The following is a 20,673-nucleotide window of genomic DNA, read 5'->3' as shown; positions in this document are numbered from 1 at the left end:
GATCTGGACCCACTACAAGAATCTGTTGGAATGTAACGGATTAGAAACAGATTCGAGTTTAGTTTTTAAATTTAAAACGGAATTACAATCAGTTTTAATTTAAAAACAAAATTAATTTATTTTTAAATTTAGCAACGGATTTCATATCTGTTTCCAATTACAAAAGGATTTAAAGTTCGTTGATGAAATTCGAAACTGGATATGGAAAGTTGGATGAACCATACATTAACATTTGTATAATTGTGGTAAACTAAAATATAAGAATATAAATTATTTATCAAAAATTTAGATTTAAAAATACTTCCAACCATGGGAAAATTGGCATCGCATGTACAGGAAAAATAATAATAATAATAATAATAACCACCGAGACTAGTGACAAACGCAACATCTCAAACTTATGCATTTTTTGCTATTTGGCCACTAATTTTTGGGTTGTTATTATATGATCCACCAATACACAAGAGAAAAATAAAGAGTTGGTATGGGATTAGAATAAATATAATGCTAGTTGATAACATGAAAGAAGGTTTTGTCAAAATATATAGTCTTGTATTTCAATAGTATATTTCATTAAAATATAATGAACAAATTAGAAGTTATATAATTCTTGTCCTAAATTAAATTCAATTAATACATAAATAAAGAAACATTTCAAACATGTGGTGAAATTCTTATGATCATAATATAATCTAAATTATGTAGTCTAATTTGTTCTTTAAAAATTAAAATTAATGGTAGTTATTTTTATAAAAAGAAACTAATATTTTACTCTTCTTCCTTGATCAGAGGTCAATTTTGCTTTTATAAAAAAAAGTTTAAATATAATATCTTCAAAATGTCTAAAAAAATTAAAGAAAGGTTAAGATTTTCATCACTGATGTCAATTTTTTAAATAATTAAAAAATATATATTTTTTAATACATATGGTTTATTTCACTTTTTAATATATATATATATATATATATATTTAAAAAATTAAATTGAGGTTGATGTGTTAGGGAACTTCCCACAACCATATTGATATGGTGAGGTATCCAATTGATCAATGGATGAAGATTTCAAGGAATTAATCATATAGAATTAAAAATAAAAAAATAAAAAGTTTTTGTGAGAAGGTGTACAAACCACTCAACCAAATATTATGTGAGTGTTGATCTCTCAACATCTCACTTGGTAAAAAAAAAAAGTTACCATTATTTTAATAATTTTTTTATTAAAAAAATACAAAAATTTATGGAGATATATTCATGCATTAAAACTCATACAATATTGGCCTCTTATTAGCATAGGTTACAATATTTTTTAAATTGACATACATAACATCTTCCCTACTAATAATATCATCAAGCATAAACATTATTTTCCATTTATAACTAATAATGTTAAACATAGACAATCATAACATACTAATATATTCATAGAATACTTCAACTGCAGACTTTCATAAAATGTCTCAGTTGAGCACAATACAGATTAGGTAGTTACAATGAGTATTAATTATGGTTTAATACGGTTCATTAGGATTTATTAGTTTAAGGTTTTGGTTTTTTTATAATTATTGTAAGTCTAGTAAAAATAAAGTTGAACGGTTGAGATTTGTTGAGCATAGTACAAATTATGTAGCTACAGCAAGTGTTAATTAGAGCTTAATAGAGTTATAAGGGTTAATTAATTTTAGGTGTTGGTTTTCTGTATATAGATTTTGAATCTGCATATTTGTTTGTTCACCACTCCTCTCAAATTCATGGTAAAAATTTGCCAACGACCTTTGGGTCTATTGGTACACGGGTCGCCGATAGAGCTCTTACCGAGTGCTGAGAGTTCGATCCTCGGCTGAGAGCACATTTCTGGGAGTTATGAATAGTAGTTGTGTATGGGTGGTTCCAGCGCCTACGTGAGCGCGGCCCCATCCTCATTTATTCCACCGAGGCTTGTGCATATCCCTGGGTCTTTAGTTGGTTCGCCCCGCTCCTCTTTCCCAAAAAATTCATGGTAAAAATTTGGAGGATGAGATATAAGTTTGCAAAATTCCTTGGTCTTGATAATTGTTGATATTAATGATAACGATGACTTCTAGATATCGATTATGAAAATAAAACTAATTAAAAAATAGAGAATATGCAATGACACATATGTAACAAAAATAAAAGAAACATTGAACATTCTAGATTTAAACTATGATATAAATTATAATAAGAACAAAATGAGATCTCGATCTTTGTGAGAATTAATGCCACCATGGGTAGTGTCACGGTCTTCCCGATCGCCCCAACGATCACCGCGCGGCGCTCGTCACACCACCAAGGCGCCGAGCCAGCCTCCAAGACCTGGAACCAAAAACAGTCCAAGAACTAGCAAGCAACCATGCCCTATCAAGCAAACAAGGCTAGTAAACATGCAAGCCCACACAAAGACATCATGAGAAGTCCAGGATAGATCATCCCCACATCACACCAAGGTTACCCGAAGAAAACCACACAAGACAAGGAGCTTGAGAGAAAAAGTAAACTCTCAACATAAAGGATCCGAGATACACCACAAGCCAACAACACACAGCCAAGACCTTCTCTCCACCAAGAGATGAAGGTGAACAAAGCCCCAAAGAACAAGCTTCTCTCCCAAGGAAGCTCAGCCCTTTACTTGGTCTCTAGCTGGCCATATGAGAGGGAGGAGGCGGGCTATTTATAGCCAATCACCCTCCAAGGAGAAGGGAACCGACCCTTCAAACTTGTGGCCAAGAATCATTCAGTTGTCTCGTCACAACTAACACACTGCTACAGTGCTACAGTACCAAAGAAGCACAGTGCTACAGTGTCCCAGACTCAGCCGGCCACCATCAGGATCACGCTACAGTGCCGCCCATTGCCACTGTTCACCTGATCGGTAACGGTCTCGGATCACCCGGCCGACGCGCCCCATGCTCCCGGCAGCGCGCGCCTATCGGACCGTGGGTGCCGATACACTTCGGTAGTCTGTTAATTCTCGGCCATTCCTCTCGGTAAAGACCCTCGGTAACGCGCCCATGCGCCTCGTGTCATGCTGGCTCATGGCTGGCTAAGAGCCCCCGCTCCGCCTGCCCTATCTGCTGACCGACCGTACAAGTCCATATCGACCGTACTGCCGATACTAACGCCGATCTGGCTCCATTTTGGCTCATACTTAGCCAAATATTACCCATCCCGGTTCCTCGGTCATGATCCCATCACCACGCGCATCACGCCCCGCACGTTGCCTAGCGAGCTCTCGGTATTGCGCGACACCGCGCCCGCGCACCCCTCGCTCGGCACTCCCGGTCGGGATCCCCGATCATGTGCGGCCGCTGCCCACACATAGGCCACCGGACGACTAGTGCTTCATTTGGACTCGGATTTTGACCTATCTTGGCTTCATCGGTCATCCTCCTCGGCATGGAACCGTCCACCGCCGAGCGCATAAGGTGAAACCCTTAAAAACCACCCCCACTAGAGAAAGTTCGACGCCCTCGTCGAACGGGGCTAAGGGTTTATAGTAACCTCATACGGCCAAACTAATGCCAGTAGTCAGATTTCCGTACGGAGTGTCCAAAGAACATCTTCTTTGGCCTACCCCGATTTTAAATTTCCAACCTAAGTTTTCATCACCAAAACCAAGTGGAATATTGAGGTTCATCTCCAAACTTCAATGTCATCGGTCCGCCGACGACGTCTTGACGCCATAACATGGAGAATCCATTCGCCATGTTAATTACCATCACAGCCCACTAGCACCCATGCTTCTTTCGTTGCCAACTCAGGATAGTAAGGTCACGAAGCTTGCCCTCGGCCAAGCAACCCGCGCCCGTTCCCGCCCAATCTCAGCCAAGCACACCGCCCTTGCCTCTGCCCCTTCTCCGGCCAGACAAACTGCCCATGCTTCTGCCTTTCCTGCGGCCTAGCGATCACTTGCTTCTGCCAACCAAGCTCCCCTACTCCCATACGTTTGCTCGGCAAAGGGGATTACATAACCCAAAATTGCCATAAAGAGCAATAACACATGAAAACAAAAGAGGGGCTGCCCTCATGGTTACATAAAAACAAAGGCATCAAAACATACACCATTCAAAAGGGCATACACACATACATAACCCTTTTGACATATAAACATCCTGATGCCCTCCTAAGCATCAAGGTATATGGGCTTCGTTCTCTGTCCCGCAGTTCCCATCACGCTCAACCCAAGCGGACAGTGGATTCCTTGGAGGATGGCTCGCTCCCATTGCGGCCACTCTGAACCGGTACGATCGCCATGTTCTCCTCCGAATCCCGTGGAGCCTGGCTAGGACCAACACCATCACGGCGGTCTGGGGAAGGAAATCTCACCGCAAGAGGATGAGGGCCCTCTTGGGTCTCCTCCGTACCACGAGCTCTCTCGCGCTCCCACCGTTGTGTCCTAGCCCGCCATATATTGGCTCTCATAACTCTTTTCCTTGGCCTCGTCGTTTCTTCTTGGACTCTAGACGATCTCGAAGACGGGGTCATCCCTATCTCGGCCCTAAGAGCCTGGACCTCGGCAGCCAAAGTATGCATAGATTGCTCCATCATGGCTCCGTGAAGGTCTAGTTCCATCAGCCTAGTACACACGGATCGGATGGGCGCTTCGTCGTCACCATCGCCGAAGCAACCAAGCATCTCCTCGAACCGCATCAGCGTCCGTTCGATGAGTTCCATGCGAGCCTCTAGCTGGTCCAGTCTCTCCGTTATTGTCCGAGCCATTCGAACAAAAGTCTTGTCTTGTTTCTTCGCCTAACAGCAGCTTGTTGTCGTCAGCTGATCTCCTTTGGTTGGGGGATAAAGGCTCTGATACCAGTTTTCACGGCCTTCCCGATCACCCCAACGATCACCGCGCGGCGCTTGTCACACCACCAAGGCGTCGAGCCAACCTCCAAGACCTGGAACCAAAAAACAGTCCAAGAACTAGCAAGCAACCATGCCCTATCAAGCAAACAAGGCTAGTAAACATGCAAGCCCACACAAAGACATCATGAGAAGTCCAGGATAGATCATCCCCACATCACACCAAGGTTACCCGAAGAAAACCACACAAGACAAGGAGCTTGAGAGAAAAAGTAAACTCTCAACATAAAGGATCCGAGATACACCACAAGCCAACAACACACAGCCAAGACCTTTTCTCCACCAAGAGATGAAGGTGAACAAAGCCCCAAAGAACAAACTTCTCTCCCAAGGAAGCTCAGCCCTTTACTTGGTCTCTAGCTGGCCATATGAGAGGGAGGAGGCGGGCTATTTATAGCCAATCACCCTCCAAGGAGAAGGGAACCGACCCTTCAAACTTGTGGCCAAGAATCATTCAGCTGTCTCGTCACAACTAACACACTGCTATAGTGCTACAGTACCAGAGAATCACAGTGCTACAGTGTCCCCAGACTCAACCGGCCACCATCAGGATTACGCTACAGTGCCGCCCATCGCCACTGTTCACATGATCGGTAACGGTCTCGGATCACCCGGCCGACGCGCCCCATGCTCTCGGCAGCGCGCGCCTATCGGACCGTGGGTGCCGATACACTTCGGTAGTCTGTTAATTCTCGGCCATTCCTCTCGGTAAATACCCTCGGTAACGCGCCCATGCGCCTCATGTCATGCTGGCTCATGGCTGGCTAAGAGCCCCCGCTCCGCCTGCCCTATCTGCTGACCGACCGTACAAGTCCATATCGACCGTACTGCCGATACTAACGCCGATCTGGCTCCATTTTGGCTCATACTTAGCCAAATATTACCCATCCCGGTTCCTCGGTCATGATCCCATCACCACGCGCATCACGCCCCGCACGTTGCCTAGCGAGCTCTCGGTATTGCGCGGCACCGCGCCCGCGCACCCCTCGCTCGGCACTCCCGGTCGGGATCCCCGATCATGTGCGGCCGCTGCCCACACATAGGCCACCGGACGACTAGTGCTTCATTTGAACTCGGATTTTGACCTATCTTGGCTTCATCGGTCATCCTCCTCGGCATGGAACCGTCCACCACCGAGCGCATAAGGTGAAACCCTTACAGGTAGTCACTTGAAAACAAAGTTTGACGAAAATCATGAAATTGACAATATACTAGTTGAAACATAAATTAATATTTCATTAGATATACAAACTCATACAAACACTAGATTCATGCATGTGCATATAGATTAGAATACTTTTAAATACAACATTTTACTTAATACAACCACTAGCAAAGACACTATATATTGTGGTTAAATATATATATATATATATATATATATATATATATACACACACAAAAACTACTTGAGATTGTATATATATCTGTATATATAAGAAAGCCTGTCATAATGTAGTATCATATATATATATATATATATATATATATATATGCATGCATGCACCCATCCATTTGGTCCATCTCTTAATTATTAGTATTTAATTTGACAGGTGTTGCGTATCATGAAGTTAATCTTCATTTGAGTTCAAAGCCTGCAAATACTCTTGGAAGAGCTTCTCGAGAGAAGAGAGATCATTAATAGCAAACTCATCATCAAGAAGCAAATCATCTTCCAAAACCCCTAGAGTGTTCAGATGCTGCATAATAGCATTACTACTAGTACTGTTACTGTTATCACTTGTATTGCCTTGTTCTAAACTTAATCTACCCTTATTCATGTCATCATTTTTCCTGTTTCCTTGATAATCAGGTCTCTTCATTGTACTTGTAAGCCTAGTAGGCTTTGGAATGTATATCTTGGTCCCTGTTTCATCAGCCTTCTTCTTCAGATGATCAATTTTGTTATTCCTACTCTTACTGTTTTTGTTACTATAGTTAATAACATTTCTTCTTTTTGAAAGCCGGTTTTCTTTTATCGCAAACCCTTGTTCCTTGAGTTTCTTCTTGAGATGACAATTCCAATAGTTCTTGATCTCATTATCTGTCCGGCCAGGAAGTCTTCTGGCAATCAGTGACCATCTGTTGCCAAGCAATGCATGGAGCCTGATGATAAGGTCTTCCTCTTGTGGTCCTATGTTCCCTCTCTTTATATCAGGCCTTAAATAGTTCATCCATCTCAACCTGCAACTCTTTGGACATCTAAGAAGCCCTAAAATATATTACACCAAAACAAAATATATATTATACATATTAAGCATATTACTAGCTGTAGAAAGAGATCATGCATGCATTAAATATCACCTGCTTTCTGAGGGAGAGAATTCCAGTGGCCTTCACCATTGGCCTGTATATATTTGATAAGTAACTGATCTTCATTTGCTGTCCATTGCCCTTTCTGCAGCCCAACCTTTGCACAACAAGGTGATCTACCCATTGGAAATATACAACCTACTATATAAATATATGCAATGCAATGCACCACTTTAGACATTGAACGTGCAACATGCACCAAGAACTTATATACATTGAGAGATGGAATAATACTGTTTTAAGTCATGGCCTTCATCCTCAGTTTTCAATGACTTATGAGCACAGATGAGATAACATTTTGACTTCTCTTTCTGTCTTTCTTCCTTTTTTTTTTCTTAATACACGTGTACAACATTCAGTGCATCATTAAAGGTCTCTACTTTTTGAAAGGTTAATCACTTTCATAAGAACCTTATAGTTTTCAACACTAATGCATTCATTTCTCGTTGTAAATTAATGTTCACAATGTACTATGTAAACATCTCATTATCGTGATTCAACCATATAGTAATGTCTTTCAACTCCAAAATATTTGCTATTTGACAAACAAGATGCTTTTGCTTTGTCACCACCTAAAAACTAACGAAATTATAAGCTTGACTTTTCAAATAGTTGACAATATCCTCTTCTTATCTTTTTGGTTTATATAATATTTTTCTATAATATACATATATTAAATGTTAAATATATATGCATTATAAAAGAAACATTAAAAAGTACTTTAATATTAAGGGGCAAGTTATATAAAATTAAAGAGAGTAACACACCACTAAAAGCATAAAAATCCATCAATGGAAATGCATTGACATATAAGTGCATACAAAAATGAAAATTTCCTGTTAAATTCCGAAGATTTAAGGTTCTCATTCAATGCACAAGTAAAGAACAAGAACCCAAAGAAGAAAAAACACTAGCTAGGCATATTCTTTGATTCATACTATAATTTTCTTATGATGATTCCCATTAGTTCAAGTTTCAAAGAATTCTAATTAAATTTGGTGTTTTTCTAATTAATGAAATTGAAAACAACAAATTCAAGCCATCTATATTGACCAATGAATGACATGATCCATATGGAAGCATTTGTTGAAGGACAAGTGGGAGTCATTCAACCCGCTCAATTTAGTCATTGAAATTGGAATACATCAGTTCCGTCAATGCACTTGTGTGCTTGTTTTTTTAAAAAAAAAATAAATAAAAAAAAATATGGATAAACCACTCCAATTAAAAATAAAAAGTATCACTAACCCTCCAAACAAGGGACAGACAACGAGTCACAAACAAAACAGAGCAAAACAACTGCCACTCACATCACTCTGTATTGAATACATGATTAATCATTTTTAAAAAAATTCATATATATATATATATATATATATATATATATTAATTTGTTTATGATTTGAGTGATATTCAAATAGCTAGTTATATATAGTTCATTTTTGCCACTTAAGTGAAGAAATATTTTTAAAAAAAATCTACTAGCTAATTTTATTGATTTCATTCCCTCTAAAAAATGTTTTCCACGTTTACTAACCACAATAACTTATCTGAGGTGGTCATGCAAACCTCTTATTTGATTTGTGTGAGTATAATAAACACTATATATTTGTATGAGCCAAAATATTTAATTAATTAAATCATTTAGTTTGAGAGTTAAAATGAAGTAATGATGAGATTCTATTTATAGGTGAGATTGTGATAGTGATGTTAATTTTTTTTATATATTTTTTTCTTTAATTTGCATATATTATATCCTTTGAAATTGAGTTTCTTGTTATAATTGTGATATGTATAATAATTTGAAAACAAAAATAATAAGAACAGAAAACTGCATATACTATTCATTCAAATTTCTGAAAAGATAATCTCTTTAAAAGATGAGATAATTATAAAACTTAATTTGAATTTTAATCAATAAACAAATTAAAACAAATATCATTATCACAACAATTTATAAGAAAAGGCACATTTTAATATTTTTTGGATTATTTCTCTTAAAGATACTAGGGACGAAATTACTTTTTTCCCCCTCGATTTGATGGTGTTTAAAATATTATTATTTGGTTAGTTTTAAAGTAAAATATTCCAAGATATAAAGTATGTGCTTCATATTATATTGTATTAGTATGAAGGTCAACGTACTATTATGTCATTTTAATACATTGAATTACTCTATTTCACTTCTCTTCTTCTTCTTCATCATCAATTAATAACTTCTGAATAGACAAAAATTCTTTTTTAACTTGTCAAAATCCCAAATTTGGTTGTTCTATTTCACTGTGAGATATATAGGGTAAAGGGAGACGCTTGTGCACTTGTTCCTTTATATATAATTAATGATATAATTAACATGTTAGATATATGAAGATGTTACTTTAAATAACCATCCTTGTATGGTATGTATGCATTTAGGCAGCTGGTTTATATTTGATTGTTATTTTATACAGTCACATCGCATATAACATACATGAGTACTCTCTCTGTATATAATTTTATATATTTAGGGTCTTAATCCTTTGTAACATCAACTGAGTTCCTGTTATATATGTATTCTGAATATATAGTATGTATAAAAGGTTCAGAATAAATAAATAAATACATAAATAAATAAAACAAAACAAAACCCTAAACACATCACATTCTCTAATTCAAAAGCTGACCCTTAGAGCAAAGAACAATCAAAATTCAAGGAAACATATATATAATATATACAAATACAGATATGGTTAGCTTTCGGTTACGGTTATATATACATTTTCAAGACCATTAATTAATTATATATTATTGATTAAGTTCTCAAGCATAATCTTTAACCATTTCCCATTTGGTTCGGTTTGGTTTTTCTAATAAATCATGTCTATATTAAAGCATTTCAGGTAATTAATTAATCATATATATGCCTTCTGAAGTTCATAAAAACAGATGTTACGTACATACTAAGTATGTGATTAATTACCAATATCATGCATTCAATGCTAATTTCATGTACATACAGTGCATGTGATTACTATAGAGAATGTATGCATGCACTTGACGTCCTAATCATCTTGACCTTGCATATCATTTTTTTTTTTTTTGACAAGAGGGACAAACAATCCGAAATGCACATGGGCGCTGGGACTACCTGCATACATCAACCACTCACATCTCCCAGAAATGTGCTCTCAGCCGACAATCGAACTCTCACCACTCGGTGAAGAGCTCTATCGTCGACCCGTATACCAATAGACCATTTAGTCATTGACTTGCATATCATTATACAAACAAAGAATCTGCAAAAGGACTCAATGGAACTTGACCTTCATGATCTGAGTTCAATGCCTGCAAATGCTCCTGATAAACCTTCTCATGCATATCATTAAGATTGGAGATATCATTAATGAAAAACTCATCATCAAAAAAGACCCCCATATTGCACAAACCCTAGACTGTTCATATATATATACTGCATACTAGCTAGAATACTCATCACTTCTAATCCCTACCTATATATTGTGCCATTCTTCTTATTATCATATATTATTGGTGTGTTTGTATATTCTTTCTTTGATTGTAAACCTTTCGTTGCTTGAGCTTCTTACTCGATCAAATGACTGTTCTAGGACTTCTTGAGGCATTATTGTATATTTACCACTATTATAGTCATATATGCTGTTAGTCATATATGTCTGTCTATATATACATATATATATATATACACAGAGAGAGAGGGTGTGCGCATTCTCTAGTGAAGTTCATACATTTAAAATTTTAAAGCATCCCAAAGTAGTCGTTAGATTTGTATTAAATGGCTACTATCAATACATACACAATACCAAACAGTGCTAAACAATATCATAAAATATCCTTAAATTGACACTAATTTAGCATTGTTTAGTATTGTGTATGAATATTGGTTATATGCAAATCTAATTACCACTGTGAGACATCCATTAATTTCAAATCTAAAGACTTCTTCTCCAGAAAACACATCCCTCTCTTTGTATGCATATATTAAATTAGCTGACGTATTAAGGAGAATTAAAGAGAGCGTTGGTTCTATCTTAATTTGTGTTCAGATGGTTGGAGTCCAGAGGATTATATATGGATTTTAAAACTTTTTCTTTTTATGCTAATGAGGTGTTAACAAAGTTGCTATTTACAATGTTTTTAATTAATGTAATAATTTTTAAAATAAAGACAAATTTTTTGCTTACAAATTTATATATGATATTGAGTTAATTGTTTATGTTGAACAAAAATACATACAGTTATCTAACCATTAATTAACCCAAAGAATTTCAACAATAAAGTTCAATCCATTTCTTTCACCAACCTTATTTTTCACTAATAATTTTCAGTTCAACGTATTGAAATTAGTTAGTCAATAATGTGAAGTACAATTCCTTCCTAATTTTCAAACTTAATTAATTAATTAACTAATTAACATAGACTTTAATTTGAGTGTTAGAGACGTAAGTGTACATGCCGATCACATAATAAAGTGTACGTAAGTGCAGAATTTTGGTCAACAAGAAAGGAGGTGAATATTAGTAATGACTCTAGGCCCGAAAAATAGCCTAAATGATCGAGTGATGTATGTGAATAAAAGCACATGAACACAAGAAAATACGGGAAGTAATAGAGAGAAATTAAAGAAAAAAGCGATGTCCGGGCATAGCATCTCTCTAGGGTTAAGAAGTACATGACAATGGTTGTCTAAACATGCAATCCTATTTGAACCAAAAGATTTTCAGAAATATACCAATCCTTAATTTCTCAGGCGAAGTGTATCTGAATATGTGCAGAACTGATACAGACAGTCACACAATCGCATTAACACTATATGAAACCTTATTGTGGACTAATGATAATATCTTAAGTAAATAATCTCTCCCCAAAGAGAGAGATTACCCCTAATCTGAAATACAGTGCAGAAATATAATTTTTCCTAAAATCCCCTCCACGTGATTGCAAAAAGCATGGAAATTATCAAATTATCATCAATCCACTCTGAAGGATTGTGGGCTACTATCTTCAATCCCCTTGAATGGAGATCCGAATCCCTCTCCAACTCGCTCCTTAGGGTGCTAGAGATTCATCTCTTTTCTTCATCAACCTCGCCTCAAAGAATCGCCCCCAAAGAATTGAATAAAGAATGCCCTAAAAATTCTCATAACTTCTATTTATACCCGACTTCTTACAAGCTGCTTACGCGCGTAAGGGCTAGGCCGTAAGAGAGCTGAAGAGGATGGTCGCAAGTCTTACGGGATGACTTACGGCCGTAAGCCTCGTCCAAAAGGTCCTCTGTTTGTGTTGCGGTTCAGCTTATGGCCGTAAGCGTTGGACCTTAAGATTCACTATTCTGCTCTTTTCGACCGTCCTTATAGGTGTATGCTGTGATTGTAAGCTCCTCTGGATGGTCTTTACAGGCGTAAGCCTTTCCGTAAAGTCTGCTGAATTGGCTCTGAATCCCTCTTACGGGCATAAATATGGCCGCAAGATCTTCTGGAATTGACTTACGACCGTAAGGACGCCCATAAGCTGCCCGTAAGCCACTTAGTTTGTCTTGTCCTTGTTCTAATGATGCTGAGAAAGCTCTAACTTCATCGTTTAAAGTCTGAAATGTTTCTTTTGGCTCTCTCTCGTTTTTAAGCAATACCTTACCTAAACCTGTTAATGCACAATACCACACTATATTAAACATCAAATTCTACAATATAATTATAATATATATCAATTGAGTGTACAAATTGATACTGAAATACATAAATATTGTACACTCATCAGATAGCGGATTATGTATGGATTTTAAAACCTTTTCTTTTCATGCTGATGAGGTGTTAACAAAGTTACTATTTACGATGGTTTTAGTAATGTAATTAATAATTTATAAAAGACAGACAAATTTTTTCTTTACGAATTTATGATATTGAGTTAACTGTTTATGTTGAACTAAAAACATGTAGTTATCTAACCATTAATTAACCCAATGAATGTCAACAATATTAAAGTTCAATCTTATTCTTTCACCAACCTTATTGTTCACTATTAATTTTCAGTCCAACGTATTGAAATTAGTTAGTCAATAATGTGAAGTACAATTTACTTCCTAATTTTCAAACTTAATTAATTAATTAACAAAGACTTTTGTGTAGTGTATATATACACTTGTGATCAATAATTGACTTGTACGTAGCATGAGTGAGAGTTAAGAATAATTCCTCTCTAGACCCAAAATATCAATATTTATGTTTGTATTCTTTTGGTCAAATTTGATTGGAATTGTTTTTAGAAAAATATTGTTTTATCATTAGTTTTCTTGTGCTATTGTGGTAAATTCTATTTTAAAAATAAGATTAATTAGACTAAATGAACATAAAACAAAAATCTTTTACAGTGGTGGCAGTGATAGACAATAATTGATTTTTTTTTTTGAAATTTTAGATACATAAATAACTTTTGATGTAATATTAATTTATATAACTACAAACGTTTATTTGAGTATCTGTTCAAATTTTCGTCCAGCTATATTATGAATTTAATTCATCAATTTTAATTCACCAAATATATTCAATACGTTAAAAAAATTATATTTTAATATCAATCAATACAACATGTATTTTTAAATGAAGCAATAAATTCATGTTTTAAGAAGTTGATACGTTAATTTGTATTTCTCCTTTTTCTTAACTAATTAAACTTTTATTAATAAAAATAAATTAACTTTTACTAAAATATATTTTATGCCAAGTTCAAACTCTTTTTAGGCTTATTGAGTTCAAATTAGCTCAGTCATTTATGTCCAAAGTCCAATGTCACAATTTTATGGAACAAAATCACTTTACTCATTTGTGTAAGCTATTAATTTCATCCAAATAATTTGTATATGGTCATTTTTTTAATATGATTACTCACTTTTTTAAGCAACTACAAAAACTAAATAACAATTAAATTGATAAAATAAATACTTGGTTAAAAAAATAATTAATTATAAGAAGTTGAAAATATCTATTTTTATATTAATTACATGTTATTCTAATAAAATTAGGGTTTTGGATGACATGTTATTCTTGCAATTATGTGCCCCAAATTGATCATAATCTAATTGTTCACATAATTGGCATTATTGTGATAAGATTTTAAAAAATATTAATTAAATTCCTGTTTGATCTTTTTACACAACTTAATATTATTAAAAGGTAAAGTTATAAATCATCATAATTTAACTATGATTAAACTGGAATCAAGTAACAAAGATGGGTGGTTGGGACACATAAAACCATGTGCATCTGAAGTGACACATATGCCAATAAAAAAATTTCAAAATAAAGGCACACATGAAAAATTTAAGTATAATACCCAAATTGGTCCCTCTATTTTTCTCTCTCATCTCTTTTGATCTCTCTACTCAGAAATGCTCCCAAGTAGTCCCTCTACTCTTGAAAATGATTCTACTTAGTCCCTTCTATTCTAAAATAGGTCAATTATTGCCTGTATTTTTCAAGAGTAGACGGACTAGATAGGAAGAGATTAAAGGTAGAGGGACTAAATTGGGTCATTTTCAAGAGTAGAGGGATTATATGGGCGCATTTTTTAGTAGAGAGATCAAAAGAGAAGAGAGAGAAAAGTAGAAGGACTAATTCGGATATTATACCAAAAATTTAATAACATAAAATAATGCCACAAAGAAAGGTAGAAAATATCCTGCTACTGAAATGACTTTAATAAAAAAAAATTCATAAAAGAAGAATAACTTTTTGCATAATTTTATAATTCATGTTCAAGTTGCACAAATTTGATGTAATGCTTGTCAATTTTCTCACTTTTTTTATTTATTTATTTTAATTACTATCTGGCTTTAGAATAATTTTTAATATTTTGACTTAAAATTGTTATCCTTTTATTTATATAACATTTATTTTGTAATGGATATTATTAGATAATAAATATAATATATGAGAATATCTTCTATTTTTTTAAAAAAAACCATTTTTTTAAATTAAAATCAATTATACATCATTTTAATTTTAGTAAACCGCTAGTTACTTGGTAAAATTAATTATATATCTTCTAAGAGATTTTTGTATAAACAAAACAAGGCAAAAAAGATATTTTAACCCAAATAAAAACATAAAATAAATATTCAAAATTAAAATAAACTTTACTGAGATGATAAATAACTTGAAATTTTTAATAATTTCATTATTTGTCAAGGGGTGGTACATGAAGAACTCATAGAATTATGGTGAAACAAATTTCTACAGTGTGCAAACGTCAAATAAACTCTTGGTTTATTCACATTAATTTTTTTCTATAAAAAAAGTGTTTCGTGTATTTACCAAAGAGTGTTCGTGTCTGTATACTCTTAATTAATGTGGGCCTTATCCATATTTTATAAAAAAAGAATAGTATCAAAGTAAATATATAGATAATAATTGGGTAAAAAAAATTACTTCAACCCAAATTAGAACATAGAAAATCACTCCATAGGCACTGCAATAAAAATAAAATTAAAAAAATGGCAAATATTATTTGAAAAATAACAGGGATCACAATTTCACTATTTTTCAAAACAGGGAGTGGTAAGTAAAAACCTCTTCGAATTTTTAAAAAGAACAAAAAAACAATGGCATATCAAAAACTTATATGCTATCAAATCAAACAAACAGAAGAGAATTGAGTCCAACTCCATCATCAGTGCACAAAGAAACCTTTATGGGAGAAACAAAAGCAAAGGTGAAAAGTTATGAGCTTATCCTTTCAAATACTACAAACCAACAAAATAAAAGATAAGCAAACAATTAACTTTATTTCTTTCCAACAACATACTTTCACCAACCTGCAAATGATTCACAGAGACCAAACAAAAACATTAAGTATGATGATTCCAACAGCTGGAAACATGCAATGTGATCTGCTAACCACCAATGCTCTAATGAATCATTAAGAACAATAAGAGCAGCTCATCTTTCTAAATGGCTTAAACCACCAGCACATCTAAACCCCACATATGATCCACTTTGAAAGACAATCCACACATTGATGATGCCAAAAGATGAATAAAATGAATGAATTTTTTTTTTGTATATATATTATATTATATCTATCGATATGAAAAATTTTGTAACTAATGATACAATTAGCACTGGATTCAACAGTGATGTGGATGCTTTACAAGAGCTAATCGTCGTCATTTGTTACACAATGTAATACTAATATGTACCTCTGGAAGACGGGGGGCGACGCTTAAAAACCACCCGACTCCCTGAAATCCGATCTCTTTTTATCTGCACAACTCTACAGAGATATCCACTTGACTATGCCAGCCACCATCATTGGTTGATGCTGTGGAGATCTCAACGGGCACGCCGAAATGTACATAGAGGGCCGTCGAGCATCTGAGGCTCTAGTATTGAGTCCCGGAAAAAAGGAATCAAGCATAAAGTCATGTATGCACCGGCAATCCGTAGTTCTGGAATGAACGAATCCGACCATCCCAATCAGCTGCCACAATCACTTGCCCCCAGGCGTGAGATGTGTACTGGCAAGATGACTTTAGGAATTTGTACTGGGATTTACACAAGGAAGTGGCAGTTATGGTGCTCGGAGGGAGCTTCTCCTCTGGCCAAGTTGCTGAACCTTTTGGTAGAAAATCTGAGAAGAATTCATTGCTCAGAGTGAAACTACCGGACGGTGAGAGGTAGACGGTGTTGCTGCTGCCTGATGAATCAGGTTCTTGCATTCCGTTCTGGACACTGGAAGCTTCAGAGATGGCTTCAGAAGTGAAAGAAACTCGGTTTCTGGATTCGAGACCATTCCACGGTATTGCAACAGATGCGTTCCCAGAAATGAGACGCTCACAAGACCAGGTGCTCTTTGCCTGATGGGATGTGGGTGCACCCTGGTTGGTATGTGCCCATACATACACATTTGAATCCTCACTGGCGGAAATGATATGCCTCCCATCTGAGGTAAATGATGCTGATATCCGACTCCCAGCATTTCGAAGACCTGGAGACAAAGGAGTAGATATGTTAGTTAGCACCAACAGTTAAGATGAGAATACTAAGATGTGAAGCAAAAATCAAGAGGATAGATGGATTTCGTACCCTTGTATTTGGAGATAACATCAACACCATCAAGGATTCGAACTTGTGAGTCCGCCGAGGTAACCATTAGTTTCTGGTGATCACTTGGACAGAACTGAAAGCCAGTTATCCGCTTGTCAACTGACTTCTTTTTACCCTGGAAGGAAACTTTGGCATCCAGTTGGAGTTGATTATCTGTTTCAAGTCAAAAAATAATAAACAGTATTTAGCAAACAGTCACGGAATGTCAAAATAAGATGAATTAAAAAAAAAAAGTTTTATGATGAAAACTAATAACAGAAATGTGTGAGATGATGCAAACACATTAGTGAAAAACAATTGTAGACACCAAGGATTCAAAAAACAAAATCCACCAAAAAGATTAATTAAGAACATCACAGGCTTAAAGATTTAGACATGATCTGGATAATCTTTCATAAGAATATTAATGGCTGCACATTCTTGTGCATTTCAGTTTCAAGAAAGTCTAAATTTTTGGCGTTTGCATAGTCAGATAACTAAACAGAAGTTGGAAAGAAAACAGATGCATAAGAACAATTCATTGAACCAAGAAGCTCAGTCTATATCATAAGATTGGGCCCAACTAAATCAAAAGGATGGCAAATTAATGTGAAATGCCAGCCAGATATATTAATGTCAACAGTGAACAGTGAAGAGAAAGAGGGCCAGATCAAGGTTCAAGGGATGAATGAAGAAAGAGAAAATGTAAAAATAGAGAACCCAAAATCACTTAGAAAGAACCATGTGAGAACACTTGCGGTTTAAAATCACTTTATAAAAATGTTTTCAAAAGGGAGAACCATTAACCCTGAAGTTTAAAAGATCACTAGAACTATCAGCCATAATCTAAGATTGCAGATATCATTAAAGCCTAGCTTGTCACAAATGTCAAGGTAACAAGATATTAAATTTCTTAAATCAAGCAAATTAAACTTAGAAAAAATAGGCATTTTTTAAAAGCAAGCAAGATAAATTGTATCTACCTGATGTGTCATAAAAGCGGCAATCCCCTGTCATTGTGCCAACTACTCCTCCCTGGAGAATAAAAGAGGAAAACATTAATACCTAAATGATTTAATCAGTGCAGTTAGATAAAGAAATAAAGAGCAACAATCAACACACCTTCCCATCAGGGCGGTAGCACACTGCAGTGACTATCTCTTTAACATCTGTCCAATCAACAACACGGCATCTTGAAATATCCCAAATACGAATTTTACCATCAATAGAGCCACTGATGAAATAATTCTCATCCATGGGATTGAACTGAATGCATGTCACTGCACAAAGCAGCAGAAGCAATAAGAACCACAAGTGAGAAAAAGGTAAAAGAATAAGCACCAATTGACAGAATTCTAGCATCTTGCAAAAGCAACCACACACACACACACACACACACATACCATAATTACTGTGAGAGAAAACTTTGACACAGCCATTGAATCCCACTCGCCACAAGCGCACGGTTTTATCGTCAGATGATGATAACAGATACTGCAAACAACACCATTACTTTCATATCAAATGGATGTTGTGTTTGTTAAAAATCCATATCATGCTTAGGAAAATAGCAAGTGAAAACCAATACAATAGAGATTAACAAACTAACCTGATTCTTCGACCATGAGAGATCTAAAACATCTCCATCATGCCCTCGGAACTCATGGATCGGCTCCTCAGATATCCGGAAAACATTGGGAGGAACAACAACACAAGCTGAATCCGAACTTCTCCTCACACCCTTAAACTTGCTCTTTTTCTCCTTATCAGCATATAAGGGAACCAATTCAGAATTCTGGTTCACCCTGAAGTACACACATGAAGGATCACCCTCCAGCAAATCATCATCATCACTCCGCTCACATTCCATCACACGCCACACACGCACAACTCCATCTTCACCTCCACTAGCCAGAAACTGTCCATCAGGGCTGAATTTCATAGTCAAAATGGCACCTTCATGGGCTTGAATATCTTGCCCCATGTACACGGCCGAGAACTCCTTGACCCGCTTCCGATACGGCCGAACCTTAATTCTTTGAATCATATCCTTCAAACTCTTATCCAAATCAGATGAATTCAAGCTGATGTCCTCCTCCACTTCTCTATCTGCAATGCAAGCAACAGAACCCAATCTCTTCAACCACCCCATCTTCCTCCTCCTTACACTTCTCTCGGAACTTGTTGATGAATTATTACTATCTTCTCTCCTCATAAGCTGCTGAACAAAAACCGAAGGGCTTGAATTGCCCTCAAATGCTAGAGACATCATCAGCTCATCAGAGCTAACATCCCTGTCATTGTCCAAGGAACACTCGCCGGAATTCAAACCGCAATCAGAGCTCCCCGACACAGCCCCACTGTCCTCACAAATCCTATCAACATCCGGAACGAATTTCCTCATCACCAGAACTCTCCGCCGGATTCAATCCCATCCACCTCATAAACCTATCCCTTCGCTCCTGCACGCTGCTCGGATCCATACTCCACACCCCAAATCCCAGATCCTCAGCACCGCCAACACCCGGGCTACCAGGGCAAGATCCAGACGTCGACGAAAACTCCTCCCTTGAATCGAAAAACTCATTTTCTTCCTCAAATCCACAAATCCCACGCCCAGCAGCCATCAACTCTCGCTCCGCTTCACAGCTGAAAAAAACAACAAACACCATGAGAAATCAACCACCAAATTTCCCATCTTTATAAACAAAAACCCTTCCTCCATTAACAAATTCAATCAAATCCAAGGAATTCAATAACGAATCCAAAGATCACGACTCCCAATCCACGCCCAATGAATCCAACCCCCCTTCCCGTACATTTAATCAAACTCCCGAAGAATACGGTATCGTAAGAGGATCATGAAGCGCGAGGTTCTCACCATGAACAACGCGCTGGAATCGAAGGAAAACTAGGGTTCTCTCCTCCAAGGTCTTCCTCCAATGGCTGCTCGATCTCCGGGTCGCCAACGATGCTCTCTTTCTCTCTCTCTCTCTCTCTCTCTCTGTCTGTCTATGCAGCCATGGCTGCCCTCTCCCCCTCTTCAATAAGTCCATCAAGCCCCTGCCAGATTACCATAATACCCCTGAACTTCACTTTATTGACTATTTTACCCCTGTACTTGGTCTGCCCTATTACCAAGTCAGGGGTCAATTTGGTGGGCTTTCGTAGTGGAATGCTTCAAAATTACCTTTTTGTCCTCCAGTGTTATTAGTCAGTACAGTTATTTAGTTATGGTTGTTTACTTGCATTTTTTTAATATTATTAACTTTTTTTGTATGAATTTATTTATTTTAATAATTCTTGGGAAAATAAAAAAAATATTCTTTTTTTTTGCTTTATGTTATAATTATATATGATCATGAGTTTTGGATATTGGGAATAAAATTAAA

At 36.2% G+C, this 20,673-nt stretch overlaps 2 protein-coding genes across 2 annotated transcripts; both read right to left on the bottom strand.

Moving 5' to 3' along the window:
* Positions 1–4,623: 4,623 nt before the first annotated feature.
* On the bottom strand, positions 4,624–7,311 carry LOC120278615 (transcription factor MYB3-like). Its single transcript, XM_039285356.1, has 3 exons — positions 7,179–7,311; positions 6,808–7,086; positions 4,624–4,817 (listed from the first exon to the last, which is right to left on the bottom strand). The coding sequence occupies exons 1-3, from the start codon at positions 7,309–7,311 to the stop codon at positions 4,624–4,626; spliced, it is 606 nt and encodes a 201-aa protein (XP_039141290.1).
* An 8,924-nt stretch (positions 7,312–16,235) lies between these two features.
* On the bottom strand, positions 16,236–20,316 carry LOC120279317 (2-deoxy-glucose resistant protein 2-like). The gene is given in 8 exon segments (XM_039286234.1): positions 16,236–17,183; positions 17,282–17,455; positions 18,265–18,316; positions 18,404–18,561; positions 18,685–18,775; positions 18,891–19,684; positions 19,686–19,930; positions 20,163–20,316. Coding segments are annotated over 7 exon segments (2,058 nt in total). The 5' UTR covers positions 19,909–19,930; positions 20,163–20,316; the 3' UTR covers positions 16,236–16,617.
* Positions 20,317–20,673: the final 357 nt, after the last annotated feature.

This window comes from Dioscorea cayenensis, chromosome 16 (assembly GCF_009730915.1).
Source record: "Dioscorea cayenensis subsp. rotundata cultivar TDr96_F1 chromosome 16, TDr96_F1_v2_PseudoChromosome.rev07_lg8_w22 25.fasta, whole genome shotgun sequence".
Lineage (NCBI taxonomy): Eukaryota > Viridiplantae > Streptophyta > Magnoliopsida > Dioscoreales > Dioscoreaceae > Dioscorea > Dioscorea cayenensis.
The sequence above is the reverse complement of the archived record's forward strand: the minus strand, read 5'-3'. Positions and strand labels throughout refer to the sequence as shown.

Excerpts from the sequence above, each read along its gene's own strand:
- LOC120278615 (XM_039285356.1), bottom strand. The coding sequence starts at position 7,311 with ATGGGTAGATCACCTTGTTGTGCAAAGGTTGGGCTGCAGAAAGGGCAA. Across the intron at positions 7,087-7,178 it reads TTCTCTCCCTCAGAAAGCAG|GGCTTCTTAGATGTCCAAAG; the intron begins GTGATATTTAAT and ends AATATATTTTAG. Across the intron at positions 4,818-6,807 it reads AAGAAATGTTATTAACTATA|AGCCTTTATCCCCCAACCAA; the intron begins GTAACAAAAACA and ends AACTGGTATCAG.